Here is a 10,738-nt window from a genome sequence, read left to right as displayed (position 1 = left end):
CATCGTCGTACGCACCTGCGATCGCGTAGACTTCCCGGGTTCGTCGCCACATTCTCATCGAAGCCTCGCCGGTGTTCGATAGCATGTTCCTACTCCCCGCAACCTCAAGCGGACGCCGAGTCTCCGCACGCACCCCATCGTCGATCTCGCCGAGGACAGCGGGACGATCGAGACGCTTCTCCGCATCTGCTACCCTATTAGAAACCCTCCCCTCGGCCAGCCCCTGGATGCGATAGAGACCATGCTCCGCGCCGCGATGAAGTACGAGATGGAATCTCCCGTCTCTGTTCTGACAGACCACCTCCTGACCCTTGCGGAGCGCATGCCGTTGGCGGTGTGGGCGGTCGCCTGCCGTCTGCATCTAGAAGACGTTGCCAAACTCGCCGCCCAGCAATTGCGGAATGTGCCATCACTTGACTTCAATAGTCTCAGTGGAATGAACGGCATCTGCGCTGGCGACTACTTCCGTTTGCGCGAGTTCCATCGCACCCTTCGCTCCTCCGGCGACATGCAGCTCCCGTTCCTTTCGCCTCCTGAGGCATCGCGCAACACAGAAACTGACGACTCGCTCCATGTATGGCCCCCGGTCCCTTTCCCAGACGATCAGCCTCCCACCGTCATATGTCGATCCTCCGACGGAATGGAGTTCGGGGTACACAAGGACGTGCTCTGCGCCATCTCAAGTAGATTCCTGGATGATTTCGGGGCTGCAGAATTTGCCAGAGATGTCGCAGACGCCATCAGCGGGCACAACGCTCCTGCAAACACGCAGGAGATGAAGCTCCCCACCGTGCACGTGAACGCGCGGGCCGCAGTGCTCGCCCCGTTTCTGCGGCTTTGCTATCCGCGAATGGAGACATCCTCGCTATATGACCTGCACGTCGTCGCCGATCTCCTGTGTCTTGCCGAGATGTATCACACGGACGCGGTTGCTCGCGAAGTGGAGAGGCTATGGGGGCCGGAGGCGAAGGCGGACCCATTGTCTGCGTATTGCGTCGCCGTCACCCGGGGTCTGCGCGAACGCGCGCGGAACGCCGCAAAAGATTCGCTGGACAGGTCGCTGGATGGGGTCTATATCCCGGAATTAGAAGACACCCCTGCTTTGGCGTACCACCGTCTGCTCACCTACCATGCCTCGTGTCGTGCCGCTGCTACAAACTTGCTCGAGCGTAGGTTCCCCAGGGACCCCTCGCGCCCCGCCTCTGAAGCCCCTGCAGCTGGACCCGCCGTACACACCCCAGCACCTCCTCCCAGGGCTCCGGAGCCGGCCAGTGCTGCGGCTTCCGACATGTCCATTTGTGGGCATGAGCACGGAGGATTCAGGTCCTCTACTAAAAAGACATGGTTGAGCAAGTACGTCTCGAAGATGTGTCTCGAAGCCCGCAGTCAGCCGTACAACGTCGAAGACAACGTCGCACGGATTTTCGACGAGACTATCGCCAGCGGATTTTGGTGTCCCACCTGTAAAAACCGCTCGCGGGACATAGCGAAGATCTGTAACAGCCTCCGAGATGTTGCACCTCAAGTTTCGAATGTGCGTGCTAGCTTTGCAATTCTGCAGTACTCCTGACACTCACTACGCCCGATACAGATCACACTCGAGATCTAGTAGCTCGTGGCGTACTTAGTGCAGTGGAAGCACCAAAAATGTCGATGTTTGTGTACGTGGCAAAGCCGTAGATCTGCGTATATTCTCAGTGAAGTCTCTTTCCACCGATGTTTCGCCACCTCGCTGTCATTCTCAAGATCGTATGACAGATGCGAGCATATGATCATGATCCATTGCAATCACTCGGACTTGAGAATGACACTACAAATGCTACCAGCCTATCGCAACGACTTCCACTTCGATGGTCATAACTTTCTCAATATGTCGTGCTGCTACACCACTACACCCGCGCCATATCGTTGATCGGATGCGAGAATAAGAGAGCCCTAGAACGCAGGGTCGGACCCATCAGCTGCTTGCTCTGGCTCGGTGGCCTTGCCTGTGTTCGGGGGCTCTCCGTTCGGCGTTGTAACTCTCGTCGGCGCTGCAAAACATCAATATTGTGCCGGGCAAGACAAATAACACTAGTTCTTACCAGCAGGAGGGCTCTGTGGCGAATGCGGGTTGTACATACCCAGGCCCGTGCGCGGCGGTCTCGGACTCGGCCTTCGCCCACCGTTTGCAGGAGATGGGCTGCGGTTCCCACGCGCGCCCCCGCACCCCCCACGCCCTGCGCCACTCGTATCGTGCCGACGGAGCTCGAAGAGCAGGTCACCGTCGTCGTTGAACACGGGGCTCGCGAGCGAGTACGGCGCGGCGGGCGGGCAGCAGTACTCCCACGCGCCGGTGAACGCGCTGATCTCCTGCACGAGCCCGTCGAGCACGACCTTCTGGGGGAACACCTCGCGGAGCATGTCCATCGGGTTCCGGAACTGCTCAGTGCCGCCGTTGGGGAAGTCCGCCTTCACGAAGACGGGGTCGCGCGAGCCGAGCGTGGTGACCTTGATGCCGGCCACGGTCGTTTGCACAGTGACATTCGTCGACCAGCTCACGGACGACGTGGCGCTGCAGGGAAGATAAGGAACGCTCTAACGTATGAAGAGAGCTGGGAAGGCGCACGTGAACGATTTTGAGTCTGTTTCCTGGAGTGAGAGAGTCAGCTCGACCTTCCCGCTCACTCTGATGTGCAGCGCGCCCTTCTTCACGGCAGTAGGAAGCTCCACATAGTTTCGCGTGATGCCTTCAGGGAGCTTTCAGGACGTTATCGCGCCGCAGACGAAAGAAGGGCACTCACAGGACATTCCCTGGCTCACGTTTACTAAGTCACCGTTCCCCTCCATCTTGTGGCCCCACTCCTCGCGGTGCTGCCACATGTACCTTAAACACCCGTCGCCTTCCGTTGGCTGCAGCTGCCACCTCAGCAGGAGGTCCTTGCGCTGCTCGTGGTCCACCCACATCCTGAGGCTCACGCCACGGAAGCCGAGCAGCGGGTCGTGCATGAGCGGGATGAGCGTCGTCTGTGCGTTCACACCCGCCAGGAGCGTGAGCAGGCGCTCCTCAAGGAACACGCGACGTGCGATGCTCAGCGTGCCGTGCGAGAACGTGCGGTTTGCGCGCACGACCCAGCCCGTCGACCACTCGAGGCGTGCCGCTGGCAGCGCCCGGTAGCCCGTCGTGCCGAGCACAACGATGACCGGCTCGTTCCCGGGCGCGACGTGAGCCCAGTTGTTGCGCGTGACCTCGACGCGGGAGTAGACGTGGAAGGCAGCGCTCGTGAGTGCATAGGAGGGGAGCGACAGGCCTGCAGTCTTCCAGACCGGGATGCTTGAAATGACGTTCAGGCCCTCCCTGCAGAGCAAGGGGAAGTAGTGCTGAGTTAGGTACCAGATGACGGCCTGCAGCTTGAGGATGGTACCATGGCTGTCTTCGGTGTCTAGTACAAGGTCGCTGTACGTGGAGTACTCGTGCATATATTCCGCGTCTAAATGTTTGTGATGAGTGACTGGCGCGATGGTGGAGGCGCATCACTCACGCCGCAGATCGAGATAGATGTGCCTGAGCTCGCGGTCAGCGTTCTTGCCATGTTTCCGGTACGCGAACGTCTTCTGGGAGGCCGCAGAGGTTGACCCCTCCAGTTCTTCATAGCTGCACATTTGCAGCTCCACCTCGAATGCTATGCGCCAATCTTTGAATTTGTGTGCAGTAGCTCTGAGGAACACATCCGTGAGTTGCCCGTACCTCGCAGCATCGTATGCTAGCGTGTGTGGCCATCACGGACTTACTCTGCGCATGGTTTCCAGTCACTAGTAAGGGGCTTGAGGTTTCCGCGGGTCAGGTGCACCCAGATGATCGCCCGGTTGTTGCTCAGCAGAGAGAGGGAGAGCGCCTTGAAGTGACACGAGAAGAACTCATCAGGAAAAACCCCCCGGGCAAATGAGCACAAACGAGCGCAAATGAGAGCTTAAAGATCATGTATTAGCCACCTTAGCTGCAGAGTGCTAATTAGATAGGTCCCCACATAATAAATATCTCACTAGCACTAATTTGCACTCAAAATACGCTATTGAGCACGCTGTAAGCTTCATATATCCCACTACTAACAGCACACAATAATGAGGGCGTGAAGTAGATCCATTGACCACATTGTGATATAGTGTACGAAGTATACAAATATCCTACATGGATGCACTATAACACTATGTCTAGACCACAACGTAGACGCAGACTGACAACAAGTACCGAAGGTTAGCATGACAGACCAAGGGACAGCGAAGTCGAGGTGGTCGCACAGGGACAGACACAAGGTTACATAGCTACCAGAACAGTGATCGAGACGGGATGCGGGATATGTGCAAGCATTACAAGCAAAGCTAGATCGAAGCATTGTAGATAGATCCACTATCGATGACGAAGACTACCATTGAAGACGAAAAGAAGCAGCGAGAATTGGGCAGCAATAGCGAGTGAAAGGAGGTACCCGTAGAAGCTGAGAGGGCTACAGCGAGACAGACATGCGAAGATGGAGATGGAGCAACGAGAACGAGAATGTATGCAGCCAGGATCGAGCAGACAGGACGTACTAGTGAGCCAGGATAAGGACAGATAATGACGCCGGACATAACGAGTAGATTGGCAGCCGGTCGAAGCGCACAAGCAGGACACAAGTGGTAAGAGATGACGTGGAAGCAGCGAGTGCGATGGCGGGTTCACACAGACATTGAGACCGGAGGTAAACCACAGCAGACCCGAGCTGTATATAGCACGAGTTGTAAGCCGACGAGCTCATAGTGGAGGGGAGAAGCGGGTCTCACTGACAGCACCGCTCTCTTGATCTTCTCGGAGGTCCGCAGTATACGACGACGGCTCGCGCAACGCGACCGTATTAGCACGCAGCTGAGAGGGCGAGAAGCGACGGCGGGTGCGCGTTAATGAGTGCGAGGTAGAGGGGACCGAGTCGGCCACTAGAGTAGGGGACTTAGCTGATCTCCCCCGAGTGTGAGAACGCGAGCCCAGGCTGGGGACCTGTAGGCGAGGATGCATGGACAGCGGGCGAAGCTTGAGTGCGCCAAGGAGACGCTTGATGCCTCGGACAGCTTGTAACCCAGGACAAGAGCCGTGAGAGGAACATACAAGCGAATGAAGTGTCGTGTGGGTGTCTGGAAGCAGCAGGGCAGTGGCAGAGCAGCTCGAGAACACCATAGCAGGGTGGGCTTGGTGGTGGACTTGGAGGAAGGAGGGAGAAAGATGCGGTGACGTGGCTCCCCAGGGTGCGATCACCAACAGCGTCGAATAGTTAAGCGCCCCGGATACTAGCTATTACCGACATCCGGATCACCCGGGATTTAGTCGGTCCTCTGAAGCGCGCATTTGACTCGCATTCCTCGAGCTCGCTCTCGGACGAAGATTGGTGCAACAGCACTATCCTCACCTGGGCTTCCGTCTTTTCCATCATGTCTGCACCGTAATCTTTGAGCTGTCAGTACTTGTGTCACCAGTAGGAATCATTAGCTCATCAATACAGAATTTATCGAAAATTATCACTAATGTGCCAGGCTTCCGGCTGATTATTCCAAATTAGCATCTTGAGTGCTAATCTGCCAGGGGGGTTTTTCCTGATGCTCTTCGTAGGCCCATGAGAGCAACAACACTGCCGATGGGCTCGCCAACTGTGCGGAGAATTGGATGTTGATAGACTCCTGGGAGATAGCGATGACTTGGTCAAAGCCGTGCATCTTCGCCCGCTGAATCGTCTCCCGTGAGGAGACGCCGCCCCGGTCAGGAGCCTCGAGGCTCCACCAGCTGCCCTCCACGTCTTCGGGCAACTCGAACTTCTGCTTCTTGATGTTCTCCCAGCGAGCGTTGTGCTCGTAGAGAACGTTGTAGCCCGCTTCGTGGAGGATTCGGAGGTAGTGATGGGTGAAGAATGAAATGATGAGGTCGCGATATCCAAACTCCGCGTTGTTGTTGTTGTTGTTGTTGTTGTTCAGCCCCGGGTACGCCGAGAGTGTATGGTGATAGCGGCCGTCTTCAAAGACTGATGATGAGGGTAGGTCCAGATCAAAGACCGGATGGACGTACTGGACAAGTCAAACATGATTCTGGCCACGTTGTCGTCGATTCCCCTTTGCTGGAGCACATTGACGACCATTGCTACCTTCCACTTCGTATATTCCTGCACCGGATCCCTGTTTAAATATAGGCCGGGGAGATAGGGTGAGCACTGGCATATCGCAACCACATGGGAATGCAGCCGCAAGAAACGCTCACGCGGTGAATTCCACATCGGCAAAGAACTTGAGTTCCTCGATGTCGAACTGTATGACGACCTCCCTCGAGCATAGAACGCTCACGGACGGGGCACCGAACTTGATACGAAAGAAATCGCCTTCGTACTTGTTCTCGAACTCTGCCAAACAACACAAACTCTGGTCTGTGGTGTTGCTTGTGATGCTTCCGTACGCCGACATTGCTGCCTTGAGCCAGAGCGAGGACATATGGGCGTTGATGCGCTCTACCGTCACGCCATAGATTGATGGCAGCAACTCGTCCTGTGTGGGCGTAGCCGTGAGCGAGTATGCGATCTCCATCGCAGGTGTGTTCCGGCCAAACTGGGGTAGGGAGAACAGGACGTGGTTCCCAGCGCTGTGCAGGAGGTCCAGATACTGGTTGAGATAGCGAAGGAGCCTGGAGTCGCGGCCGTTGGCTGGCTCCGGCTCGATGGACGAAACGTTAGCGTCTGTTGGCGGTGACAGTGTATCAGCTAGGTTCTCAGCGAAAGAGCTGCCAAATGCAACTTACTCTTCAGATCAAGGATCACAAGCTCTATGACACTCCCGCCATCACCAACTTTCGTGTCATTGCCAACGATCCGTCGAGTCTCGAAGCCAACGCGGTAGGTGATGCGACAACATGTTCAGTAGAGGGGTTACAACCCCCCGGCCTATTAGGCCACCTGTAGTTGACCCCGGGGTTAACCCCGCGGGACTTAGCGCACATTAAATAAAATGGTATTTTGGGGATTCGAACCGGCACCACTTGAATGACACCGACCACTAGTACCCCTACACCATAAGGCCTTACATCCTTGCCTTTGGCTTAGGCCTGTGTGCTACATTAGGGTTCGGCTTAGGGTTAGGTATTAGGGTTAGGCAGCTCAATATAGGGACTTCCCCCCTCCCCTGAGAGGAGCCGGTCTGTAAAAAACGCGCGAACGAGGCTTTAGTGTGCCCGCCTGAGTGCTCCCGGTCCGGGGGACCCCCCGAGCGCAGCGAGGGAGGGGAGGGAGCACGAATGGCGGGTCCTCTTTGCGCAACCCACAAAACCAATATGTTGTATTAAATTAGTGGGGACAGTAAGCCTCAGTGGTACAGTGGTTAGATTGCCCGGCTTGCCGGCTCATGTCACCGTGTTGCTGGTTCAATCCTTCATAGTGTCATTTGTTATCGACTTTTACTGATGTATTTTACAAAGCTGAAGTCGTCCGGTGTCAAGTCCCGGGGACAACCTCGGTGGCCTAATAGGCCATGGGGTTGCAACCCCTCTACTGAAGCCCCTCGATGCGAAGGTTTTGATCAATCGGAATAACTTGCCTATGTCGATTCAGAGCACCGTTAATATCCGCCACATGCCGACAACCTGACGTGCTTACACTGATTTGCCTTTCCTATCCGGGGCGACAAACCCATTCTCCACCGTAAGGTGTAGCAGGGCGTCGTGGTCGCAGACGAAGCTGAGCACGGGTTGCTTGAAGCATACATGAAATAGGGAATCCTCGTGGGAGGGTATGTTGGATTCAACGGTGGGTCGTTGAACTGTGAACTCTGCCAGCGCGATAGACAGTCCTACACGATACCATGAGTCAGATATATGGGCGACCAGCATGTTCAGATTGCGCCGTGAAAAACGTACTGTTCTCCTCGCTACGAGCCTGAGGATGGGTCTTCAAACAATCTTTCGCATTCTCATGCAGGACTGCGAGTTGCGCATTCAGATAACGAACCGCATGCGGCGCAGCATCTTCGTCGGAGCACATCGAGTTGTTGGTAGATTGGAGTGTTGGGAATATGAGGAGAGATATGAGAGCGTGCTGATCGGAAGGCTGGAGCTGACACGACGTGGTGGTCCTGAGGGGTTATTATACCTCGCCGCCGTCCATGCTGGCCTTGGTGAGGATGGGTCAGCAGACACACGTTGGTGATATCTGCCATGAGTTGCTAGAGAAGGCGACACTGGTGCCGTCCATCGGACGGCGTGGTGGACCGTGAGAGTGGATATCTCGAGATGTGTCTCTCTCAAGACTTGCGAGAAGACTCCATGGCCACAATGGATAGAGCTTGCGTCTGCTTTCTTGTCTTCGCGGTATCGGCGAAGCACTGGTCAGAGTATGTAGCCCAGTGCGGTTGCGCAGATCGTGAGTTCTCAAGCGGGCCTGTGGTGGACGATACGGCATCGCTCTCACATATAGCTCCTACTATAGCCTAGAGGGGGCTATACATCTCCCGTAAAACTGTATTCTGTGGGGCGAAAAAGCGTCGAAGACCTTTGGTTCTTCAGACGATTGAACCCAGATACCAGCGGCGTATGGGTGAGCCTGAGCATGCGAACTTTATGAGACGTGAGTAGTTGGCAAAAATGCTGAACCCGATACGTACATGGGAAAACATGTCGCTGTGCCTGTGCGCACCTTTGACTCATTGGGTCGGGGGCGATAGACATATACGATATCGGAAGCATGGGCCGCCCACTCTGTGTTGAATTGTAAAGGTTGAACACAGAGATACTGTGCAGACCGTCACCGCGTTCTTCAAGCGATTCTTGAACCGGGACGCCTTGTTAAGGATCCGCATTGCTGGAGCGCCTAGTGTCAAGCAAGCGCAGTTTATCAGCTAGCGCTTCGTTTTGGACATGGTTCAGCTCCAATGTTCTCCCGCTCGGAGATGAAACAGTAGGTTGAGTTCGTGGACGTCCACAGGAAGCTCCTGTGGCAAGCCATCGCGCCCACCAAGAATAACGTGAGTACTTACTATCTGCACAAACCATGTGGGGTATGACGGACCGGGCCCTGCGCCAGACATCATGAGAAACCGATTAGATTAGGTGACGGGCAAGATGCGAGAGGGCGCGAGAGTCTAACACTGTACTGATGTCGGTTTGCCAAAGCGTCTGACCTGAGAGACGGGGCGCAGGTCACCGTGGTACTTAATGATCGTAGAGGATCGTAGGCGTCACTATCGTAGGGGGTTCCAAATCGGGCGACCCACCTGTAGCCCACCATCATACAGACGCCCAGACGCGCATGGCTCTGGCTGTCTCTGCCACTACTGACAACAGACCGCTGAAGGTGGATGTTCTCTCAGGAGTCGGCATATCTGCAAAAGTAACCTCAGTATGCAAGTCAAGCGGTCGCCGCTATCCTCGACAGACACAGACAGATACACCATCAACAAGTAGAGGCCTACGGCGGAGCATCGCCAGCGTGTGCGTTTTGCGAGTCGTCCCCCGGATCGCGGCCAGTGCAGGAAGCCTTGTCCGCGGCCCCAGGCGTGTATGTTGACGAATCCGCGACACCTGCAGGAGCGGCGGCCGTTGTCCCAAGCAGTATCTTAGGGCTTGTCTCGGGAGAGGCCCTAAGGGAATATGAGGCGGTATGAGCGGCTTGCGTGTAACTAGAGGAGGTAACAGGTGAATGCTTACGTTGTTCCTGGCTTATGTTTGACGGACCTGAAGTGGACGCGAATGATGGTCTTCCCAAAGATCGCCGCTACGTGCTGTACCTCCCGTACGTATTTGTTGTCGGCATACTCTGAGGCACTCTCGAGCGTCTCCGCAAGGTCCAAAATACCTAGAACCAGATCCTCCGGGACGCATTTCTGCAGGCGGGCATCGTCGAGCCCGCGAAGCCCGCCCAGAACCGAAGCTAGACATCCCGACTCGATGGTGGTCCGCACCTTGTCCGCCGCGAAGAGCTCCAACAGAACGCGCGTCAGCTCCGCGAGAACGTCCCGCGTGTAGGGGTACACGGTGTCCAGGTCGCTGGCGGGGAGGGTTGATGTCCAGGCGGGATGGGCGCACTCGAGGAAGTGCGCGACGCTCTCCAGGTACCCCGTATGAGCGGCCTTCGCTGCGTCCGCAGAGGCCTCCGTGAGGCGCGACTGAGCGATGCGAACCGCGCGGTATGCCCTGGTGATCTCTAGGCAAGCAATTGCATCAGTGTACGCAAAACCCCAGGAGGAAGAATAATCTCACCCGGCAGCAAGACGTCCGCGAGGGGTGTCTCGCGGCCCCTAGCGTTGAGGATCAAGTCTCCCTTCTTCCTTCGGAGCAGATCTTCGTTAACGAACTTTGCTGCAGAGAATGTCTTCGCGGTTTCAAGGTGGTCGGAAATAGCATTGCACGTGTTTACCGCCCATCTTCTGTCCGCCACCTGCATACCAGACGACCACCATCCGGACCTAAAGTAGACACCCAGGGCAGCCGCTTCGTCGTCCGACAGAGACGGGCGGCGGCCCATAAGTTCGCATAGGATGATTTGGAGCCAGAGCAGCTCTTGATGATTCCCCCAAGCCAGGGGGCCGCCAAGCGAGTCCGCGGCGGCGCCGAAGTGCTCTCGGGCGAATCTGTGAAGCCGCCGAAAGTAGTAGATGACATCGTCCGAGTTGACGTCCATGAGACACGTCGCGGCGGCGGAGAGGGCGTCGGGGTGAAGGGTGGTGCTGTACGCTTCGGCGAGGATCTGCATGTCTAACCTGG

At 56.2% G+C, this 10,738-nt stretch overlaps 3 protein-coding genes across 3 annotated transcripts in view; 1 reads left to right on the top strand and 2 right to left on the bottom strand.

Moving 5' to 3' along the window:
* The window catches only part of TRAVEDRAFT_76479 (uncharacterized protein), a gene marked incomplete at both ends in the record, with an annotated part of 1,128 nt that extends 641 nt beyond the window's left edge, over positions 1 to 487 (top strand). Inside the window, one exon of the mRNA XM_008040372.1 lies at positions 121 to 487. Coding sequence (XP_008038563.1) covers positions 121 to 487 — 367 coding nt within the window. The remainder of the gene's footprint in view (positions 1 to 120) is intronic.
* A 5,066-nt stretch (positions 488 to 5,553) lies between these two features.
* Positions 5,554 to 6,900, bottom strand: TRAVEDRAFT_47374 (uncharacterized protein; the record flags this gene model as incomplete). The annotated part of the gene is made up of 5 exons (XM_008040112.1): positions 5,554 to 6,014; positions 6,068 to 6,174; positions 6,257 to 6,725; positions 6,788 to 6,811; positions 6,879 to 6,900. 5 exons carry the CDS (start codon positions 6,898 to 6,900, stop codon positions 5,554 to 5,556), a joined length of 1,083 nt encoding a protein of 360 aa, XP_008038303.1.
* A 2,543-nt stretch (positions 6,901 to 9,443) lies between these two features.
* TRAVEDRAFT_47373 (uncharacterized protein) lies at positions 9,444 to 10,727 on the bottom strand (the record flags this gene model as incomplete). The annotated part of the gene is made up of 3 exons (XM_008040111.1): positions 9,444 to 9,615; positions 9,683 to 10,178; positions 10,235 to 10,727. The coding sequence occupies 3 exons, from the start codon at positions 10,725 to 10,727 to the stop codon at positions 9,444 to 9,446; spliced, it is 1,161 nt and encodes a 386-aa protein (XP_008038302.1).
* Positions 10,728 to 10,738: the final 11 nt, after the last annotated feature.

Source organism: Trametes versicolor (assembly GCF_000271585.1).
Source record: "Trametes versicolor FP-101664 SS1 unplaced genomic scaffold TRAVEscaffold_6, whole genome shotgun sequence".
NCBI classification, from domain to species: domain Eukaryota; kingdom Fungi; phylum Basidiomycota; class Agaricomycetes; order Polyporales; family Polyporaceae; genus Trametes; species Trametes versicolor.
Note: the sequence above shows the minus strand (reverse complement) of the source record. Positions and strands in the feature narration are given on the sequence as shown.